Source organism: Armigeres subalbatus, chromosome 1 (genome assembly GCF_024139115.2).
Source record: "Armigeres subalbatus isolate Guangzhou_Male chromosome 1, GZ_Asu_2, whole genome shotgun sequence".
Taxonomy (NCBI): Eukaryota; Metazoa; Arthropoda; class Insecta; order Diptera; family Culicidae; genus Armigeres; species Armigeres subalbatus.
The window spans coordinates 147653749-147677806 of record NC_085139.1 but is presented as its reverse complement, the minus strand read 5'-3'; the positions used below and the strand labels follow the sequence as shown (position 1 = coordinate 147677806).

At 37.8% G+C, this 24058-nt stretch overlaps 1 protein-coding gene across 5 annotated transcripts in view; it reads right to left on the bottom strand.

Annotated features, from left to right (window-relative positions):
• The window catches only part of LOC134205222 (protein unc-80 homolog), a 75888-nt gene that overhangs the window by 9504 nt on the left and 42326 nt on the right, over window positions 1-24058 (bottom strand). For 2 of the 5 annotated variants that reach the window (XM_062680277.1, XM_062680280.1), the window contains 10 exons: window positions 18782-19127; window positions 18627-18723; window positions 18107-18563; window positions 17645-18048; window positions 17209-17353; window positions 16990-17155; window positions 16746-16933; window positions 16432-16572; window positions 16251-16371; window positions 15929-16124 (listed from right to left, as the gene is read on the bottom strand). In XM_062680277.1, the coding sequence (XP_062536261.1) occupies window positions 15929-16124; window positions 16251-16371; window positions 16432-16572; window positions 16746-16933; window positions 16990-17155; window positions 17209-17353; window positions 17645-18048; window positions 18107-18563; window positions 18627-18723; window positions 18782-19127 (2261 nt within the window). The remainder of the gene's footprint in view (window positions 1-15928; window positions 16125-16250; window positions 16372-16431; window positions 16573-16745; window positions 16934-16989; window positions 17156-17208; window positions 17354-17644; window positions 18049-18106; window positions 18564-18626; window positions 18724-18781; window positions 19128-24058) is intronic. The other 3 variants (XM_062680281.1, XM_062680282.1, XM_062680278.1) reach the window with 2 other exon arrangements.

The following is a 24058-nucleotide window of genomic DNA, read 5'->3' as shown; positions in this document are numbered from 1 at the left end:
CAAAGATGTTAGGGAAACTACACACTAATTTTTTATCGCTGAAACCCAGCAAAGTTTTGCTGATTTTTTTTGTGCTGTAAAACCAGCAATTAATCCAGCAAAGAAAAGTGCTGAACAACCAGCAAAGTTGATCTACACAATTATGACCAGTAATTGAATAATGGCGAAATATGTTGCTGATTATTCAGCAAAATTTAGTTTTCCAGAATATTCTGTAATGTTGCAAGATATTGCTCAGTTTAATATATTTCTTTAAATAATAGTATTAAAATTTGTTTTGTTTCATGCTTCATGTTTTTCATTGCCAATTATATTTATATGTATAGTATCACCGCTTCATATCTATAAACATTAAAACATGTTGAGTTGCGGAAATACCGCATGCATTGAAACATGCCGGGAACAATATCAAGATATGTGGGAGGCTGAAATTAAAGAAATAAAAAATCAATTTCTTGCTATTTTTGTTGAGGAGTTTATAAGGCCATAGCAGCTAATGAGTTCTATTGTATTTGGAAATCATATACTTACACAGCAGCTTCTCAAGTTTCTAAATAACTTCAAGCTTCTACGCAAAATAATCACAAGGATTTTGTCCCAACTTGTGGTTTGTCTTTTTGCTTTGACAATCAAAACGATTTGCTGATAATCTCAGCAAAAAATAAATTACTTTACAGATTCAGCAATTATTGATATTGGTTTTCAGTTACTGGTTTGTCAGATTAACATGAAGTGTCAAAAAATATTGATAACCAGCAAACATGAATTTGCTGGATGGCCTTCAGTAAACTATTATGCTGTATCACAGTAAAATTTCCAAAATTTTGCTGAGAAACATCAAAACACTTAATTGCTGATCTGCTTTCAGCAAAACAGATTGCTGAAATACGAATTGGAATTTGGTGTGTAGGTACCAATTTTAGGCCCCCTGAGAAAGTTCAGCTTAAAATCTACACTATAGACCTGTGCGCCGATCCACTTTGAACCGGCGGCGGCGTCAACGCAATTTTCTTACGGCGGCGGCGGCTCGGTTCGGCGCGATTCAAAATTATCATTTCTTCGGTGTTGACGAACAATTCTCGCTTAACTTTTCAAAAGAACCTAAGTAACATTTTTTTCATGATTTAATTTGAATAGCGCAATCAACAGAAAAGCATGAAAGCTTTTGATTGCAGTACTCAAATTATTTCATGAAAAAAAATTACTTAGGACCTTTTGAAAAGTTAAGCGAGAATTCTTTTTTTTGAATATTATTTGCATGTCTCGTGCATTAATGACAATAAGCATAAAGGTTCCCCCAAACACACGCGACGCGACAGTCGCGGCGCGATTCTATCTCTTGGCGACAGCGATTCTGTCGCCTTTGATATGGAAGCGTAAATCAAACATTGCCTGCAGCGACCCAACGATAGAATCGCGGCGACTAGTTGTCGCCGTCGCGGCGATGAAATCGCTTAGGTCTGGGGGAGCCTTAATTCATATTGTACGCTGTTAAATAATCCTTCAGGAATACAATGAAGAGCACCTAAGATTCCTTTAAAAATATCTTAAGGAAATTCTTTACTTTCTTCTTCGGAATTCTTCTTGAAATTTCTTCATGAATCTTAATTCCTAGTGAAAATACTATAAAACATCCTGAATTATGCCTTCCTTAGCCTGGCGGCCACAAAGCAAAACCATGCTGAAGGTGACTGGTTCCATTTTATGGTGCAGTGTAATTTTTTTTGTTCTTCCCTATACTCGGATTTATTTTTCGCATAACAAAGCACTTCAATAATATCCAATGTCTAAAATCGCTTTACTGCGCTTTAGTGAGGTCATTACTAGAATATTCATCAGTTGTCTGGGCTCCTTTTCATCAAAATAGCATAATGCGAATAGAAACAATCCAGCGTAAATTCATTTTTCGCTCTACGTCGTCTTCCTTGGAATGACCCAGATAATTTACCCAGCTATGATGCACGCTGCCGACTTATTGGTTTAAATCTGTTAAGTGATCGTCGAGACGTATCCAAGTCGTTGTTCGTTTCAGATCTTCTACAATCGAGAATTGCTCTGCTTTCTCAATTAAACCTTAATATACCCTACCGTCCACTTCAATCAACTCCTTTCATTTTTTTGAGAGGAGCTCGCACAAATTATGCGCAAAACGAGCCTTTCACTAGCATGTGTCGCACTTTCAATCGTTGCTCTACCGCGTTTGATTTTTATCTTTCCCAGTGTATTCTTCGGAAAAGTTCTATACTCCTCTTTACATCCGACAGTATTACACATTAGGCCAGGTAGCTTTATAGATGTATTTTTTTTTGTATAATATTAAGTAATTAGGAAGTTAAGTTTAAGCAAAATTATGTATCATTTGGAAATATTGTTATCTGTTGATATAAAAGAAGAGGAGGTTTTGCGACCGTTTGAGAAAGATTTCATGAATAATTCTACTCAAACGGACTTTTCCCTGCTCCAAATAAAGAAATAAAGAAATATACCTATGAGCATCATCGTGTTAGTGTGATGACAGGAGGGGTGAATCTACTTAGAAACCTTGCAGTTAGAAACTGTAGAAGTGCTTGATGAACACCAAGCTGCGGTTCGGCAATTTTCATACGGGGGATGTATGCCAACAAAAAAGATCAGATGAGAAAATTCCTGAAGGTCAGACCCTACAAAAAACCCTACAAGAAAAAACGACCCTACAAAACCCTGAAACCCTATACACAAAATTTCTGGAACTGATTATGGAAATTTTCCAGGAGTTTCCCATACAGAAATTCTGGGACGGATGTAGTGTCAACAAAAAAGATCAGATGAGAAAATTCCTGGGAATTTCTGGAAAAGGGAATCCCTAAAACCCATGGATAAGGAATTCTCAGAGTGAATTAAAAACTGGGAGTATAAACCACCCTCCCCCTAACTACAATTTCACAGGAATTCTGACAGAAGAAACTTTTTGGAAGTCTTATCGAAGGAATTCCCCAGAATACAAGGAGAATAAATTTCCTATAATTCATAGGAGAAGATATCCTCATAATTCGTTAGGGAGGAAATCTCCAGAGTTAGGATGAGGTAAATAATTCGCCGGGATCCTCGGAGGATAAATTCCCCCAAATTCCTTAAGGAGGAATTCATCTTAATTTCTGGGGGAGGGATTCCACAAAATTCGTGAGGGCAAAATTCCTAAATGAGTATTTAGGAGAATTTCTGTAGAAGGAAATCTTGTAGGAGAAATATTTATTTATTTTTGTTTATTTCTTCTTTTTTATTTCTGACGTTTCAAGGACTATAAGGATAAAAATGTCCCCTAAATCTAATTATTGATGTACAAACATGGATAAAATATGCACATAATACAGCATTCAGAATACATAAGAAACACATCAGAACAATTAAACAGGACATATCAATCTTCAGGTTTTGTGCTAATTTGTGTCCCGTATGCTGCACAAAGTCGTTGTAGAATAGTTATGGCGATGAATTGGAATCAAAGAGAACACTGCGTTGAAATTGGAATATTCCAGAGCTTCTGAAGGAGAAATTCTCCAAAAATACTAATCTTAGAGTATTCCACAATTCTTGTATAATGAGTTCTTAGAATTCCTGAAGAAGAATTTCTCCAAAATATCTGGGGGAGATTTCCTGTGAGTTTTAGAAAAAGGAATACCTGCGTTGCTGGGAGGGGGCGATGCGATGGTGCTGCAGTTATTTTTTTTTGGTGGAATTATTCCCCATAATTCTAGAATGGGCAAGTTCTTAGACGTCCTGAGGAATGAAATCCCCAGAATTCCTCAAGGTGGAAGAACCAAGAATGTTTGGAAAATCAGTTTCCCAGAGAAATTGTTCAAAATTAAAGAAATATGATCAGAATTCGTGGGTAGAAATTTTAAAGAACTTCATACCTTCTGTAGAAGGTATTCTTGAAATACGAGTTTCCCAGAGTTGCTAAAGAAGGAATTTCGCAAATTTTCGGGTCGGAGAAAATTCTTAACGGAGTAATTCTTCAAAATGCTTAGTATGGGAACTCCCGAGTTCTTGGAGGAGTCTTGAATTCCCAGAACTTCTGCAGAAAGAATTGCTGGTGGCTGAGTCCCCAAAATTTCAGAATCCCAGAAATAAATTTTCCAGAGTTCCGGAGGATTACCAGTTATGTTAAAAGCATAAAATCATTGAGCATGGGCATGATGACCGTGCATTTCGTACTTGCTGCTCTGTGGTTGACCAAAGCAATCCAAATTGCACAAGGAACCAATGGATGGGAGCATGGGACCCACTCTCCAACCTCAATATGAATAGTCCGAGAGCACCAATATTCTGAATGTTAGATAACGGCGCTGGCCACGTTTTCACGGTCTATCGGGGATAGGAAGAAATTTATTATGCAATCACTCGCCCACTGCAAGCCGAGAATACCTCTGCAGTCGCAATGAGTTCATGTGGAATTTTATTTAATAGGTTCGTCAGGTAGGTCAGGCATAGGTTCGTCTTGGTTAACGGGTTGCCAATGTAATAGGAATGAAAGGGTTTTTATATGGTTGACCAAAGCAATCCAAATTGCACAAGGAACCAATGGATGGGAGCATGGGACCCACTCTCCAACCTCAATATGAATAGTCCGAGAGCACCAATATTCTGAATGGCCACGTTCTCACGGTCTATCGGGATGGGAAGGAATTTATTATGCAATCACTCGCCCACTGCAAGCCGAGAATACCTCTGCACTCGCAATGAGTTCCTGCGGAATTTTATTCATAGGCATAGGTTCGTCTTGGTTAACGGGTTGCCAATGTAATAGGCATGAAAGGGTTTTTATATTCTAATTGGATGCAGAAACAAGTTTTTTTTTCACTCATTTCGAATTCTAACATTTACCTGCTAGAACTAATCAACTTAAAGGTTAAGAAAATTATTTTGAGCTTTCTAGTGGAATGTCTTCACTTGTCAAAAGACGAGTTTGTACCATCCCATTTAATTAATTTTCGGCTCGTTTTCCATTTTTTATAATAATTAGAAAAGACTCATCCTTACCAATATTGAAAAAATTGCATCCCAGTCCATACAAGAATTGCCTGAAGTATAGGCCTTGAGCTCCTTGAGAGCTGCTTGCTTTATTTTCATTCGTTTATGCTGACTGTGGTCCATAGAATCGAATTGGATGAGAGTTTAACAACTTTTCCATTACAGTTCATCCAATAATTCCCTGAAGTTTAGGCATGAAGGTCTGCACGCGTATCCAAACGGCTGATATCTCGTTTTCAAAATGGATAATGCGCTTTGTATTCCATAAATCCAAATTGAATATGCCCTAAAAAATTTGTTTGTTCCGGATCTTCCGAAAATTTCTTACAGTATACGCCCTATCGGCTGTTAGATCTTTCCAAAGTAATCTTAACAAAAATTATTTTTGTATCCTAACTACAAAGTGATATAAAACGAGGTTTGAGTGTACATGTTCAGCGGCGCAGCCAAAATTGTTCAAATGTATAAGGGTTTGAACACTGAAAATATTCGAAACGTTTGAACGATGTTCAATTTCACGTGAATCGAACGTGTTTCACCAATCCTCATTTTCAATCACGAACCACGTTGAATGAACAAGAAATGAACTTGAATTAGCACCACTTGAAAAAAAGGATTATTATAACGTGTTCTACACATCATTCTATAGAAGGCATTCATTTGGAGTAGAAGTAACATGACGTTCGCGGTTTTCGTTGAAAGAAAACGAGTGAACTAATATTGCATACGTGATGTTGCTTCTTTTGTATCGAATTCAAATATTATAAGATAAGAAATCATAAGATAACAGAAAGGTAAGTTCTTAGCTATATTTTTTTCATATCCTTATTGCTGCATTATTGAATTTTCAGATGATCTACATAACGATACCATTAGTCGATCACGGACACATTGATCATCAGCAACCCGAAACTATATTTTCATGGTTTTATCTCGGGTTTTATGGATCGATTTCTACTACTATCGATTTCTCGCAGGCAGAAAAAGAAACCAGAAATCTGCGATCTCGAAACATTAACAACATGAGCTATGGAAATCATTAATTAATCCAAAATTTCAATTTATTTGTTGCACGAGCGAAACTAATGCAAATAAATGTTAAATATTAACAAATGAACCTAATCAATCCTTTCATTTTTTCATTTAAATTTATCTTATCTAAAGAAAGCAATCAATAGTTCGGTGAGATATGTTGTAATGTTTGTCACTCGAAAAGCAGTATTAATCCTTGACGATTCAACGTGTTTTACCATTTCATTTCCCGTGCAATTCCTATTTTTTTAACGTGTTGTGTTTTGACACTTGAGACTAGATTTACACGTTATTTCGATATGCTTTTCTACTAGTGAAAAATCACGTGTAAAACCAATGGCATGATGGTGTAGAATATTGTCAGTGAACGGAATTTTGCTTCTAAATTGGGGGAGGAGGATGAACTCCCAAAACTACCCCCAGGCCGAGGGGCTGTCAACTTATGTATTTACGATTCATCTGCCTGAATTGAAAAGGCGTATTGATGAATTATTTTGAATTTCCGTATTTTTTGGCGTATTGAAGTATTTTTAAGTATTTTTGTATTGTAATGTATTAAGTTAATCATAAATTGTATTTTTCGTGTATTTTATTCTATGAATTGTATTTTTTCGCGTATTATTGAAGGTATTTTTTCATTTCGTGTTTACATCTGTCAAAATCAACTGTTTTGAAACGAAACGAAGATCATTTGTATACATATTTATCGCAAGTCGAATGAAAACATGTACATTTATTCTGACGACTATTTTTCCAGTTAGGATTGCGAACGAAGGTGTTGGATTGCCAATGCGGAGATGGCAATTTCGATTATCGGTCCGATCTAGGATGTTTTAAGGTCGGAACATTCTCGACTCCATGGGCATAGTGTTGTATCCATTGTACTTGCCACACGAGATAAAACTCATGCAATGGCGGGCATAGAAAAGCTTTCAATTATTTTATAACTGAGGAAATGCTTACAGAATACTCAATTGAAATGCAGGCCTAGTGGGAATGTACTCTCATAGAAATATTAAAAAAAAGATTTAGCTACGCTAACATCGAGATTTATATTAAAAATGAGTGAAAGTATTAAAGTTATGGCATGTTCGTATCATTCGGCAACTCATCGAAAATGTTTTCGATTTGAAATCTGGCCAGCATAAAATCGAAATTATTGATGATCTCGCAGTCGGGTGCTTATTTTGCCATCATCGAGATCAATGCAAGGAGAATTTGTAAGAAAAACTGTTAATGGATGGTAGGAGAATATTTTCACCATGCTTGAGACGGCTTGAGATGTGAAAAAATTGTTCACGAAATCAATCTTTTATACGTTGAAGCAAGCGAAACTCGCAGCTGCCACATTTTTTTAAACATAAAGGGATAAACAAGAACTTCCTCCATGTATTCTAATAAGGAATTATCGATGTCGGCTCGGTTGTGTGAACCGAACCGAGTCAGATATTTACCGGTAATCTAGTAGAAATAATAGAATCGAAATTACACGACTTCATGAGTTAGATATTTGCGCTCCGGTTTTTTTTTTCAGAACAATAATTAAATAGCTGTCAAAATAAACTATTTGTATTGACAGGTATTGACGTATTTTTAATTAGTCGACGTATTAATTCGGTATTAAAATTGTACTTGATGTAGTGTAGACGGAATGTAGGCGTATTGATGAATTATTTCGAATTGAAGTATTGAAAAGAATTTTTGTATTTTTTAGGTATTTTTTAATGTATTTTTGGATGCAAGTATTTACAATTCAACTGATTTATACAGTTGATTGCCCCTCGCCCCAGGCTACAGCACTTAAATTATTTCAACGGCGCGCTCAAAATTAACCGGCGGCGCAGTCAAAAAATTGCAGCGGCGTGCCGGTCAAAAAAGATGGCGGTGGCGGCATAAAAATCGTCGGCGCCCAGCTCTAATCTATACGTGAAAAAAAAGTTATTGAGATTTGTAATGCTTTTTTGCCGAAGCAGAGACTTAATGATATGATTAGCTGGCATAATCAATTGCATTAGTATTTTGGAATGGTTTTTTGTCAAAACTTGAAAAAGCGAAGGTCACATTCAATCATAGATGAAAGTTTTCATTAAACTGAAAACACATAAGAGTAACAAGAAAAGCACATAAGTAAGGTCAAAATGGCACTTTATGGAGATATTTATTTTCATCAATTTACAATTACAGGGCTGTTACAACAGTCGCGGATTTCGCGATTTTCGCGTTTTTCGCGAATTTCGCGGATTTGTCGCGGATTTACCCTTCCAGTCGCGAAAATCGCGGATCCGTCAAATATTGTCGCGAAAATCGCGGATTTATAATTACACTCTCGCGAAAATCGCGATTTCTCTCAATTTAGTTTTAGGAATAATTGAACATGTAATTTATTTGGGCGTTTGCAAAATAGGCAACCCGTCGAGATCCAAACACATGGTATTTGAATAATCTTTCAATAGTCGTGTGGATGTTGGTTTAAGTGGACACATAGAAAGTCTGTCGAATTGTCAGATCGATCATATTGCATTTCTGGATTACCGAAATGCCGAGAGCTATTTATTTTATTGCTTAGAACTTTTGTGCTGCTAATTGCGGAATTACAATTATGATAGCTTGCGCTGCATAAAGGGTCGACGATAAAGTCGGATCAAACGCAGTAAAATTCACACCTGCTACTGCCGGGACGGAACTGATAGCTGATCGAAGCTGTCTTTATTTAGGTGATTTGAAATTTATAATTTTAGGTTCAACGCCAATGCGGAAAGGAATTAGAAGGATTTAGCAATTTTAATTAAGAGGAAGGCCGGACCAGAAGAACCGTCTTGCGAGTCAACCAAGGGCTTCGCCAGTTATTTGAATTTAAATTTACCATATTAAAATGATTGTAAGGATAAAATTTGGTAGGTCCGACGGCTCCGGCTTCTCTCTGAGGACTGGAATTGTGGGGTTCCTGCCGCTTTGTATAGCTTTTAATCTAAGGGTGGTGCAAATATGGTTCATCTGCATCCTCAAGTGTCTCGTAGTAATCTTTTCTTGCACGCTGTTCTCCGGTGGTATGTTAACTTGCTGCTGAAGCTGAAGGATTTATGTCTAGGTTGGGAATGCCACATTTTGACCATTCTCGCCAATATTAGCTGCCAAACAGAAAATCCTTGTGGATTGTTCGACCTTTCTTTTTGTGAGAAAGGATCAGATTGCCTTTCAATGAATTATTGGCAGTGGCTGGTTTTCAACTCGCCACTGCCACATCCAGGCGCTATAGTATATGCGTAAAATAGCCAGCATGAGTTAACCGCCAGAAAATTGTATGGCGAAAGACATCTAATCCGGGTTTTTTTTTCAAAATTAGCAGATTTTCATGAAAAAATATTTGGTACCGGTTATGTAGGAAGGTGTCCGCTACTACGCCTACCAAATATTTTTTCGATGAAGGTGATTATTTTCGAGATATTAATCGTTAGATGCTTTTCGCCCTACTGATTTCCGAAAGTTAACTCCTAGTGTGCCGCTGTAAGCACGCTCAAAGCGGCGATTCATTGTTGAGGCGATATTCAGAAATCCGAATATCACCGGTTGAACGAGGTTTTTTTAATTGCCCGACGATTAGTTGCGTCTAGTTTTGTACCATGCTCAATGACTATTGCAGGCATCTCATATTCAAACCATTCAGTATTCATCCTTTGTTCTATTATGCATTCCAATTGCTTTTTGGTAGGCTAGTTTTTGTTCCATTACCTTCGCTTCAAAATTCCTCGCTGTTCTTATATCTATTGAGAGTCGTTCCATCGTTCGTGATTACTCAGTTGCAGCAAACTGTCTGACTGACTCTTCTGGGATGTCTAGTGCATGTTATCTTCGCTTGACACTCTTCCGTGAAATGAACAACGTGTCGAGTCTGCCGTGTTGTATAAGCTTAGTAATACCCATCCATTATCTCATACGTAGTGATATTGACATCATTTTTCAAATCGTGAATATTATCCAAGTTCTTAAAAATTCGCAGGCCTTAGAACCGTTTCTGTCCACCTCTGGTTTCATTTCGCCTGAGTGCTTTTAAATCAGATTCGTCAGGCTTTGCTCGGGCTTCTGCAGAGTTCTGTAGAGAATCGCTTGCTTAAAAAAATAGTCTTATATTATTTCCTAACTGGCGGATTTATGGAAGTACACAATGCAATGACTGATCAATAAATAGCTTGATGCGTCCAAGGCGTTGTAAAACGATAGTAGAGATTAGAAGAATACTATATAGCGTACTAAAAAGTATAATTCAAATATAGCCCTTGGTCTAAGTAAAAAACCATATTTTCGTTTGTCGCGGATTTGTTTTTACAGTCGCGGTTTTCAATTTGCTAGTCGCGGATTTCGCGGATTGGAATTCGACTAGTTTGTAACAGCCCTGCAATTATTTGCGTTCATTTAAATGCGTTGCAGCAGTTTAAAAAAATCGATTTTGGATTTTTTTTTGGGTAAAATGGGGATAAAACAAAGTTTTTTTTAATAACTCCGGAACGCAAAGGCCGATTGGGTCTATTTTCAATAGCGAAAAATTAAATTCCGCGTCGAATGCAACATGTTGCAAGCAAATCGGATAAGGCTGAGTACAAAAAAGTGCGTCATATTTTTTGTACACACACACATACAGACATCACCTCAATTCGTCGAGCTGAGTCGATTGGTATATAACACTATGGGTCTCCGAGCCTTCTATCAAAAGCTCGGTTTTGGAGTGATCATATACTGCCTGTAATCGCATATCTGTCCCATATGAATAGGAAACCCAGCAAAGATGGGACAAGTATGCGGTTACAGATAGTACAGGCCTGGTAGCAAGTCACTTTTTAGTGACTTAGTCACTATTTTGAGTCTAGTCACTAAAAAGTCACTATTTGCATCCAAAAGTAAGGCCGGTCGCAATGCTGTTGGGTTTTGTATGGCGTGTTAAGAAATCAAACTAGAACTGAAACTAGCAGTGCGCTACGCAGAGTTGCAATATTTTTTCGAGCACTTTTTGAAACTGATTTGCAACTGCTCGACTGGTTTGTTGTAAATATGGCCTGATTTGAAACTGGAATGCAACTGAGTTTCAAATTTATTTAATTGTGTTTATTTGTTTGAGATGATAGACAAACTCATTGTTGTTCGTATGCGAGGTAAAAACTACCGCGAAAAATGTTAGTTTGTTTTATTTTTGTTTTATGCAAAAATAAAACCAAGTTGCATTTCGTTTACAACTCTGCGTTGCGGGCACCAAGTTGTAGTTCTATTTTGACAGTTATAAATTTTATAACATCAAGCAGTACCAAACTGAAACTGCAACTTCAGCATTGGGACCGGCCTAACTAAAGTCCAGGGTTGTTAACGTTTATCAACGATTAACGCCGTTGACGTTGATTTTCACTTGGGCTAACGTCAACGTCGTTGCGTTAACTTGCTTGGATTGTAACGTTAACGATAACGAGATGCGTTGAATCAACGTCATCGGACATCGATAATTTGCCCGTTAATTTTTCTTCGCAATCGGTCTAATCAATAATCAACACGTTTCCAAGCCAAAATGTGGTTCCATGGAAACTTTTCATTATGAAATCATAGTTCACCGCTACACCGCCACATCATCCATTGGCAGTTTTGCTTCCAGTCAAGTCAAATCAAGTTTTGCCAAGACATGGGAAAAGGAAGTCACCAAGTTTTTCTGATAAGACAAATCGTCCTTTCTCGGAGAACACTCAAGATGTGCTCATCTGCATGATGGATGCAGCATATGTGCCTCAAAGATTTCATATAAGGGAAAATTTGGTGTAATCCCAGCTCTCAAAGCCGAAGTTTTTATTTAATTCTGGGTATCCAAATCGATGGCCTCCGTTTTCACTAAAAATAGGTACAACTGTTTGTTCCGCCCGTGGGAATTTAGCGCTGGGAAGGGAAAATGAATTTTCACAGGACATCTAATAATAATAATCCTGAATAAGTGATAAATAAGTTTGGAAGCATATCACATTTTAAGTTTAATTTGGTTTCATCAAGTCCTTATACTTTTTATTATCGTTATGAAATGTTCTTGTACCAAACATACCGTTACCGGATCAATGATAAAAGCTGAGTAATGACGGCTTTGGCAGGATATATTTTGAAATTAATTTGATATAAATTCAAATTTCGGAGACGAGCCAGCCTCGGGCTGCAAGTCTCTTAAGGGGATACGGGAAGCACAAACAATCATCAAATCGTCATCATTTTCATCATTGAATGCTTAATTGTTTTTCTAATACAAATATGATTTTAAAAAAGTATCAGCGGCGCGTGCTTACTCTCCATCTACATGCTGATACATTTACAGTTACATCAAACAACTAAAAACCGAAATACGCCGCTCCAAAGTTACGAGGTGATAATGCTAGAAAAAGACAAAAGATAGGAAAAATAACACGGTGTCTAGTGCTTCCCCGAGTCACCTTAAATAAAGACAAAAAAAAATTCAAATTTACTCTGAATTTTACAAAGATAGATCTTTAAAAAGTATTTAGAAAATAATAGATCTTAACCTGTTAAAGCAGTTGTCCCGCTTCTAAAATTTTGGGATCGGTGGGAATGACACATGTTTTTCTAAGCCAAAAAAAAAAACAAAAATTTCCGGCATATAACTGAAAAAATACGACATTACTTATGCGGGCTGTTGTCTTTTTTTGCGGGATATATCGTATTTTTCGATATATTGTCAGCTAGAAAAACCTTTTGTCATTTTCCTCCGGCTGGATAACATGTAAAGCAACTCATTAGCGGGAAAACAACGAAGCCGTTAACGTTAAATTAACGGAAAACGTTAACGTTACAGTTTAATAATCTTTTATAAACGTTAACGGAAAAATCGTTAATCGTTGAAATTAACGTCAACGAATCAACGCAACGGCGCTATTCGTTAATTAACGTTAACAACCCTGAAAGTCACTATTTTTCAGAAAATGGTCACTAAAGTCACTATTTTTGCATTGCATTGTAAAAAAGTTCAAAATAAAAATCTGTAGTCCTATTATTATCAGCCAGGTTATTTCTGATTCATGTCAACTATGATATTTTTCTTCACGGTTTTAATTTGTCAAAATGCGAAAGGCTAACCTCAAATAAAGAGTACAGAATTGAGGAGTATTGTAACCAGAAACACGGCTGTTGGTGAGCGTTAATAAATACCCTCCGGTGACAAAGATAGTGAACAGCCTCAGTTTCATCATATGACAGTGATTTTTGATGTTTCTCAACGTCGTGGAGAGTAATGAACGATAAAGGCGTCGATGACAGAAAACACATTATGATTGTTGTTAAATCCGTTTATGATTGTTGAATCTTGCTTAACATTTCAAAAGGACCCAAGTCACATTTTTTCATGATCTAATTTGAGTACTACAATCAAAAGCTTTCATATTGGAGCACGGAGCACGTGCTCATCTTTCACATTTCGCTCTCACCAAACCAACATTTTCTCAGTAAGGGCGAAACGCAACACAACACAATGGGAAGAACCAAAACAAAAAAGCAAATAGAGTTGCAAAACACGTGTGAAACAAATAGGTGTAAGGTAGCCAGTTTGTCGACTTAAAACGTTACCCCGTTTGTTCGACATCAATCATTGTCGAAGGAGCGTGATTTTACGGGGTTTTTTTAAAATTAATTCATAAAAAATGTAACTTAGGTCCTTTTGAAAAGTTGAGCAAGAAATCCTTCTTGCGACCCTTCGCGATTATTTTTGAAATATAAAATTTTTATAAAAAGATTCTGTTTATTAACAATTAAAATAAGAACTAGTTTGAAGACGAATGAATTAGTCGAATTTTTAAAATATAAAATAAAACAAAAAACTTAGATTCAAAAGATTTGTGTAACTCGAGTTTGCCAGTTAGAAGTTAAAGTTTATTAGCATTTTTAGATTTTTATAGACCATGGTTTTATTGGATTTTCAATATTTGCCTCAGAATGCCACGTCGAGCTAAAAATCACAAAAACTTCATTTAAATTTGTTATTAAACCATACTTTAATAACAGGTAAAATCGTATTTTTAAAATTTCTTCATTATTTTAATTACTTTATATTTGGTACAATCAAAGTTGATTGCCTATATTCCGGGTATTAGCCACCCGGAGTGGAAATTAATTACTATGTCTGAAACTCGATTTGTGCAATTGCACAACATGTGAAAGATTTAGTTAAAAAAATGTATTGGAGGGTAACCACTTCCTTCGGTGGGGTTTGATCCCACGAAACCAGTACGCTAGACAGGTGTTTTCCCTACTAAGCTACGAAGGACCTCCGTCGTCCTCCGCAGCTTAGAAGGCTACTGATGAGATCAAATTTCCAACACCAGGCAAATAGCTGAACCTTCGCAATCTATTTTTAAAACCAACTCCTTCGCATACATTGTTTTGTGCAATTCCAATCGAGTAGGATGAGTATTTAGTTATGTTTTTTTATCATCAAAAATTGCGCTATTTGAAGTAGGATAGTGTGATCGTACCAGGTTGGTGTGATAGCATTCTAGATAAGGATTTAAAAAATAAAACACCAGTTTGCAATCTACGTATTATAACGAAACAATGTTAGTGCAACTTGTAGCTCTATACCCGGTTCAAAAATACAAAAGTCACTATTTGGTCACTTTTCCTGCAATTGAAATTCACTATTTGGTCACTTTCTCGTCATCATTGATCACTAATGTCACTATTTTGAACTGCATTCATCGCTACCAGCCCTGATAGTATAGCCTTTACGTATACTTAGTATACGCGAAAGGCTAAAAGGGATCAGTTATCGATTGACTTTCCAACATGATTTATTATCAGCAGCATGAGGTTAACTGCCAAAAAGTGTATGGCGAAAGTCATCTAACATGAATTTTCTCAAAAATGGGCAGTTTTTTTGAGAAAAATATTATGATTCCAGTTGAAAATCGAATTTCGAACTCGCGAAAACCGATTTTATTCGCGTTTAACTTATAGCGCATCATTGCGCAACTAGTGCACATTGTTCGCAACCAAATGTGCTGCACATATAATATTTGATATCGGTGGAAGGTGTATTTTTAGACATGTTGTGGTTCGACCGAATTCACGATCACACGATCATTTCGGCCAAAGGATCACATCGGCCGACCAACATATGGAAAGGGCGTAACAGCCAAAATGTATTCCTTAATACATAAGGAATAAACTTCCCTTTTCAAATGTAGGTCTAGTTTTGTTGTATTTCCGTTTCGGTTAAATTACAGTTTTCAGCCAAATAGCCCTTTTTTACATAAAGAACATTTCTGCCAAACGGCATTTTCAGTCAAATGACCTGTCTTAACGGTTTGGCCACACAACTTTCGGCCTTGTCGCCTCCGGAAAGTCATTCGGTGGAAGGCTATTTGTTCGAATGACACTTGGCTGAATAACACGTTAAACGTTAAACCAAAAGTAATTTAGCCGAATTCCATTTAGCCGAATTGAACGTCTGGTCGAAACGGTTATTGGGTCGAAAATGGTTTGGCCGAAAATGTTATTAGGTCGAAAATGCCGTTAGGTCGAACAGGTCATTTGGCCGTTTGTTTGTTCGTTTGTTCATTCGTTCGAGGGTGTTAACCAACGAGGCTGGATTAATAACGAAAATACGTTATGTCAAATTTTTTTTTTTTTTTTTTTGTGTCTTTATTAAGGAGACTTTCAGCCCGAGGCTGGCTCGTCTCCGATGTCAAAATTGGAACAGCGCGCTTGTTGTCGAATCGGTTGTCCCAAGCGAGTACAATGTTGTTAAAGATAGGAGTATTGCGCCACTTTTCTATTCAGGCACTTTAATGTTATCCATTTGGAGAATCTTCTGGAACTTTTTCATAGCAATGAAATGTGATTTTTTTAAGCAAGTACTCACTTTTCTTACGGCCTTCACCAATCTTGTGGCTGCTCGCATGTGCCGTCGATAGCAGTAAGGATGGCAGAAGTTTTGATGGTCACAGTAGTAGTTGAATGAGTTCAGAAATGCAATCACCGTCCGCAGCCAAGGTAAGTTTTTGGCCGTCTCGTCGGAATCGTTCGAATCACAAGGCGACTCCGGCGGTTGATCGTCACTGTGTTATGATTGGAATAAAAATAAAAATGGCACATAGAATAAACGCGGCAAAGACATGCACATGATTCAACGCATGCTTCCTCCGTGGTACCACAATTATTAAATATCCAGGTTCAACATTTACCTTAAAATGCCGGGCGATTCTTCTCCACCGCTGATCTGACCCGGTTCCGAATTGTCGCTGCGATCGGACAGTGAAGATACTTTCCTCCGAGATTGTATCGAATCGGTTCGTTTCACAGGATCTGGAGATGGAATGGCTTTGCGTTATTTTCATAGGTCGTATCATTACAAACAAGTATTACAATCGTCATTATCCTTCAAATCCTTGGGTGCACGCCGCAACTTCAACGACCTTCGTTTGAAGGAACCACCGGCAGGTGTTGTGGATGTTCCACGTCTCAAGAGGAAGTTTCTCGTGGTAGTAATGGAACGCTTTTGGGCTTCTTGGAAAGGGAGGGAAACATAGACAATATACAGCGTGACATGGTAATTTAGGAGATTTGTGGTAATTTAAATCATGCTAACATAATTTACCATTGTACAAACAGCTTGTATTGGGTGTAACACATAATCAATAATACAGTTAGAATAATTCGCTTTTGGCTCAAACACTTACGTTGTATAACTTCTTCGCCTTGTATTGTAAGAGTGGTGTTGCTACTTCCCTCTGATTCGTTGTCTGGTTCCTGCAGGACGAATGAGATCTTTCGCTCAGTTTGTCCTGCGATCGATTGTAGACTTTGGGCAGATGTTTGAGAATGACCCATTGAACTTAGAGCCATCGACCACCGACGGTTGGTTTCACTGTGAAATTAGCTAATGTGAAAACGACCAACATACAAATTTATTGGTAGACTCACCGACAAACCTTATCCCATGGGACTTGTTTCTCTTTTGTGGATAGTCTGGAAGTTTTAGGAAGAGTTTGATACGTTTCTCGAAGAAATCCGGTTATTTCCAGTAGTAGCATGCATGCCACCAGTTTCAGTGCAGGTGGACAATCGTTTCCATGTGGATTAACACTCACTGAAATTCATTGAATTACTACTCAATAAGTGAAAACAAATGAAAACAATTACTTTCGTCCAGAAAATCTTCTTCTTCGTCCTGCTGCAAGAGCTGCTTCTGCTTTTCTGGATCTGCAAGATTTACGTTAACCTGCTCGTGCAACTTCTTTTCGTTGTTCAACATATCATCCAAACGGAAACCGAGTGCTTCTCCCCACTACAGAATACAAAATAATGTATAGCAGTATATGCATTTTGGTTTATATAAGGTAATGTGGGGCAAGATGTGTCACGGGGTGATATGGGTCATCACTTATCAAAGTTAATCAATATCCAACAAAGTTTACCAACTAGCTAATATTCATTCCTGTAGTTTTTGTGGAGATGCATCTTACCCCAGCAGTTTTGGATAAGCAGAACAGCCAGCCATTTACAGCCATTCTCTGGCCATTTACAGCCATTAACAGCCATTCTCTCTAATGACTATGCATATAAGGACAGTCCCTACCTGATGAAACATTTTGCCGGCTGCTCTCTGTAGGATATGGATACGTCTTGCTCCAGCCGCCAGAGACGTCCTGTTTCCAAGCGCTGGACCCGAAGGCCTAAATGAAGGGATGTTCTGTTTCATCCAACTGGGCCACTGACCTCGATTGCATAAATGTACGAAATGGGCGCATTCCATGAGTAAAGCAGCACGTGTGACAATTGGCGATTGTGGAAGATCAAGTACAGCGGCAATCAATGGGGGATCAGGTATGGACCCTGGAGCACAAGTTTCCAACAGAAACGAAAACCGTGCCATTCCTTCCCTGACAGGATCTATCGGAATGAGGCGGCGTTCTTTCAAAACCACGACTTCGGATTCGCGCGGTCCTTCGCCCATATCGAGCGACGGTCGATGACTAAAGTCTGTGAAAATAAGGAAATATTCATTTGTTGAGCTAAACAGTTTCACTGCAAATCTTACATCCTCCTGAGACATCTTCGGTTCCTCCCATTTTCTTCTTCCCTTTACCGAGACCGAATCTTCCGAGTCTACGTTCTACCCGCTTCCGAGCACGCTGGATGGATTTCCCAATTCCGTCGGCAGCGCGGGTCCTAGCTTGGAAAGTAAGGGATCCCTTTCTCATGAATGAAGTTTGTATTTCAGTACTGCTGCCCATTGGGCCAGATTCCAAATCTATGGACTCTCGATCTTTGGATCCGCGGAACCAGCGCACTATGCCACTGATTCTGCCAACCGAGTTTCTTTCGGAACTTGACGTCGAGTCCGAGAGAAGTGCTCTCTCGCTATGCCTTGGCGTTAGCGTGGGTCTTGTCGGCAAACCTTTTCGACGATAATTACTCAAAGGGCTTTGACTTGCTCGGCAGTGTTCTTCCAAGCCCTCTGTCTCTAGTAAACTCTGCAACAATAGTGGTACAAACTGCGTATTTATGCGAGTTATTTATTTAACATCCAACACCGAAACATCAACTGTTTTACTTACTGCACACGTTGAGGATGTGCTTTTCTTTTTGAACACCAGTTTCCGTTGGTTTTTGTCATCCTGTTGAAACGTCTGGGCGTCATTGGCAGGAATGTGCCTGGAAATGCAATTTACTGAATTACAACTGAATAGTAAAAATATTTCGTAATTCAAACCTGATGACCCTTGTCGTCTGCATATTCGGTGCCTGCTTATGAGGCCTGGGTGTGACTGCCAATATACCGCTCAACGCCACACGCCTAAATGGACCTCCATGGGCGCCCTTTACGTACGTCACCAGTTGACGTACATCACAGTAAAGAGCAATGTTTTCTTGACTTTTCAGGTCCTTCAAGGCGTCTACAAAGCGGCTGACCAATGTTTTGAACACGGCAGCAATCACCTGACTTTCGGCTCCGCCACTGAGGCCACTTCCAAAATTGGTAGCATATCCACCCTGTCCGCCTGATATACCGCCAAAATCAGGAGTCAGCGTTTTTATGGCAGATGGTCTCTTATGGTCTGAATGTGATAGATGAAACACATTTACGTGCAAGCAACTACTTCAACAAGCAATAAACGATTTTGGAGAGGGGAAAATGTTCGTACAGAATATCACATCGATTGTAACTATAAGCATGTACATGAGACTATTTTTCCTTTTCAGTAACGCCAATGTTTTGCCTAAGTATAATATTATTGATTATGATTTTTCGTAATAGTTATAGTTTATTCCTCCAGTCTTTTAAACTTTTGTTTTATCTAATCTCACTTATGGAGAGACTATTAGAAATCTTTAATATAATTTTACCAGTATTGTACCACGCATACCAAGCTTGGAAAAATCGTAGTTATAGACCATTGATTGTAGATTGATATGCAGGTAACATTTTATAAAGCATAAAAAAAAAAAATAATATTTACTATATTAAAGAAATTATTGATTGGAAACATTATGAGAACATTTTATAAAGTATAAAGATAAAGTAACATTTCAAGTTTTTTAACGCTCTTGAAGACTATAATTTACTCTACAAGAGTGTCATAAAACCAGCATAAAACCAAAATGTTACTTGGGACACGTAAAAAAAGTTATTGCAAAAATCTATTCGAATATACTATTGCAATTCATTATGACATCTAATGTCCGAAGCTGTTCGAAGTTTGAGTTCGACGTGTCCGGAATATGAATAAGTGCGTGCGTGTGTCCGAAGTTTGGGTTTAAGAGTAGTCAAACAATTGTAATTCCTGTGGATTTTAAAGGCTAAGAATAAGGAATAATGAATCGAGCATCGAATGCTGTGGCCTTACATTTCAGGTTCAATTATTCTGGCATGCACATGGTTAGTATTTTGTGTGTATGTTCTGCATTTTTTGTAGGGGAAGATAGCATAGCATAGCATAGCATATGTGATTGTACAAATCGTGGGTGGCTATACAATGCTCAATTGAGCAATCTACTGTATATTGTCGCAAATTGATACTTGGGATTAGTACCTTTTCCTATACAGTAGCAGTTGTATACCTGGCCACGACCTTACAATCACGGAAGGAAAGGAAGGAATGTTAGTTCAACATCTACTAGTGAAGATGCAGGGAACCCATACTACCTTCATCGATGTCTCAGGAAGGAAAATTATTGTTAGTGGGTAAGGTGAATAATAGGGAGATCTATTCGACAATATAGAGCCTTTGTCAATAACAGTATATGCTGAAAAATTATTAAAATATATTCATCAATTTACAAAACAGGCACTGACGGCCGCGCAATGCTGAACACAATATTTCAGCAAATCGCGCGATCGTTCTGCTGTCCGAACCGAGAGCCAACACGCACTGAACTGACCAAACGAATACCTATTACAATCCAAAACATCAAACGATGCCGTGAAAATTGGGTCTGATGTAATTTTCAACCATTTTTGCGATGTTCATTATACTACCAGGCAGTGTGCATTATCCATTCATTATCCGCACTATCTTTGTACATACGAAATGATGTACGGCCATTGATCATTAGGCCGAACGGTCATTATGCCAAATGGCCATTAGGCCAAATTAGCAAAAAGAAGCAAACAGTTAATATAAGAAGTTCTTTCTTCACCTTACCCCTTCTTCCTTCTCCCTTCTTACATCTTCCTTCTGCTATCTGTCTTCTTCCTTCTTCTTTCTTCCTTCTCCCTTCTTCCTTCTTCATTCTTCCTTCTTCCTTTTTCATTTTTCATTCTTCTTTTTTCCTTCTTCATTCTTACTTCGTTCTTCCTTCTTACTTATTTCTTCTTGTCTTCTTCAGCCTTCTTTCTTCCTGCTTCCCTCTTCGTTTTTTCTTGTTCCTTCTTCTGTTTTCCTTCTTACTTCTTCTTTCTTCCTTCTTCCTTCTTCTTTCTTCTTTCTTCCTTCTTCCTTCTTTCTTCTTTCTTCTTCCTTCCTCCTTCTTCCTTTTTCTTTCTTCCTTCTTCCTTCTTCCTCCTTCCTTCTTTCTTCTTCCTTCTTCCGTCTTCTTTCTTCTTTTTTCCTTCTTCCTTCTTCCTCCTTCCTTCTTCCTTGTTCCTTCTTCTCTCTTCCTTCTTCCTCCTTCCTTTTTCCTTCTTCCTTCTTCCATCTTTCTTCTTCCTTCTTCCTCCTTCTTTCTTCCTTCTTCTTTCTTCCTTGTTCCTTCTTCTTTCTTCATTCTTCCTCCTTCTTTCTTCCTTCTTCCTTCTTCCTTCTTCCTTCTTCTTTCTTCCTTCTTCCTTCTTCCTTCTTCCTTCTTCCTTCTTCTTTCTTCTTTCTTCCTTCTTCCTTCTATTTCCATTCTTCTTTCTTCCGTCTTCCTTCGTTCTTCTTCTTTCTTTCTTTCTTTCTTCTTTCTTCTTTCTTCTTCCTTCTTCGTTTTTCCTTGTTCCTTCTTCTGTTTTCCTTCTTACTTCTTCTTTCTTCCTTCTTCCTTCTTCTTTCTTCTTTCTTCCTTCTTTCTTCTTTCTTCTTCCTTCCTCCTTTTTCCTTTTTCCTTCTTCCTTCTTCCTTTTTCCTTCTTCCTTCTATTTTCATTCTTCTTTCTTCCGTCTTCCTTCGTTCTTCTTCTTTCTTTCTTTCTTTCTTTCTTCTTTCTTCTTCCTTCTTCGTTCTTCTTTCTTCCTTCTTCGTTTTTCCTTGTTCCTTCTTCTGTTTTCCTTCTTACTTCTTCTTTCTTCCTTCTTCCTTCTTCCTTCTTCTTTCTTCCTTCTTTCTTCTTTCTTCTTCCTTCCTCCTTCTTCCTTTTTCCTTCTTCGTTCTTCCGTTTTCCTTCTTCTTTTTTTCTTCTTCCTCCTTTTTGCTTTTTTCCTCTTACGTTATACTTCATCCTCACATCGCACTACTCACTTTTCACTCCCCAGTTCACATTCGGCCTAATGGCCATTCGGCCTAATGACCATTCGGCCTAATGGCCTTCGGCCTAATGACCCAGTATCCACGAAATTTCTATGTTTCTTATTTCGAAGAAAAACTATATAAAACAATGTTTATTACCATTTTTTTTAAATTTAAACACTCTTCTTTAAATAATGAGCATGTCCTACCATCTCTAACTAATGAGCATGCACTCATGCGTATTATGTGAAAGGGAAAGACCGACTGTCATTTTCCTCGGTTGCGTTCAATACGCCATCTGCAACAAGCACGAGCCAGAAATAAACGAATATGTTACCACTGTCACCATGCTCGTGCTATACGTTACGCTAGTATTGTGGTCAAATTCATTCTTACACCTTTTCCCCTCCATTCATTCCGTAACCCAGCACGTGCCATACACAATTGAATTTCGCATGCATACTGTACTTTGAAAATATAAAAAAGGGCTTATTATTAGCTTACGATGGATTTATGAAAGATCGATTGGCGAGCAAATCTATGAACACTAAAATCGGTAGCTGTAGCAACTACGAAGTGTACAGTCAAGCAAGCTAAGCTAAGCTTAGGACATTTTGTTGCTAGACATATTTGGTGATTACATTTGTGGATATGTACTCCAGAACAGTTTGGACGACCAAGAACATCCGAAAAAAATTCAATTCCTCATTCCAGGTCTGCTTCTAGAATTCTATTTCGATCACACTTACACTCTAACTTTTATCTACTCAGTGACTGAGCAAAATTGTATTGCTGTTTTTTTTTTTTGGAACGCCATCCGGTCCTAGTTTATAAGAAGATTTAAGCTGCGAAGCGGCTTTCATGATTCTTTCTCTATCAACATCAACAAAACTAAGAGTTTGGTTGGCCAAGGGAACGTTACCCACTGCTGTGGAAATCAGATCTACGGATATACTCTCGATTTCGAATACGCTGGAAAATTTGGCGGCGAACAGTTCGCAAATTTGTTGTGTAGTGCTTGCCGATTCACCATTGAAAAACATGGTAGAAGGAAGGCCGACCTCCTTGCGTTGTTCATTCACGTACTTCCAAAAAGATTTCAGATTCGATTTGAACTTCCGCTGATTTCCCCTTTGATAGCGTTGAAAGAGGGAGCTACTCAAACGCTTATACTCGTAGTTAAGTCTCACATAATAGCTTTTAAGTGGCAGTGTACGGAATCTAGTGAACCTTTTTAGAACGGCTTTTTTATCTTTTCAATAAGCGAAGATCTTTCGTCATCCACAGATTTCGAGACCAGGGTTGTTAATCGATAATTTATCGTTATCGCCGATAAAGTTGATTGTGATCAACGTTATCGGTTGCTACGATAACGATGAATGAACTGAATTATTATCGTAGTTCGATAATTTAACGTAAGTTAACTCGATAATTTTGCGATAATGTGGTTACTAGATTACGTGAATAAAGTTTGTGTAAAATTTTTGACAGAAGTCTAGAATGGAACAAATTGTTTGCAGCTGGTTGATCAGAGTTAATTTTGATTGAAGCGGGGCATTCTAAAATTATTGCTTAATGCCTGCTACTCTACGAAACGATGAGAAATGAGGTGCTCTGTTAGTGGTTAGTGTTTTTTGCACTATGCAGCATGCAGCATAGATGTTCCAATACGAAGATCGCGAAAATATGCACTACCCAGGCGTTACAATAGTAAGGCGATACAATATTTTAAAAATAGATATTGCAAAACCAACTTGTGAATATTTTCACTTTAAACTGTAGTAAATATTACAGTTAACTCGATAATTATCGATAAATCAACGAATACTCGATAACGATAACGTTAATTCAACGCTCATTCTATCGTCAACGAAGCATTATCGTAAAAGCGTTATCGTTATCGAAGTTGGCGTTAAATTAACGACGATAATTTATCGATTAACAACCCTGTTCGAGACATTACAATTCCAACAAAAACTTATTGGATCAAAGGACAAAACGTTGAATAAACAATTTTTTAAAAATCTTCAATATATTCTACATCTACATCGATACAAAACGTTGAATAATATGCTTCTGAACTAAAATGTAGAACCTAAAGGTTTGGAAGCCTCCATTTGAGA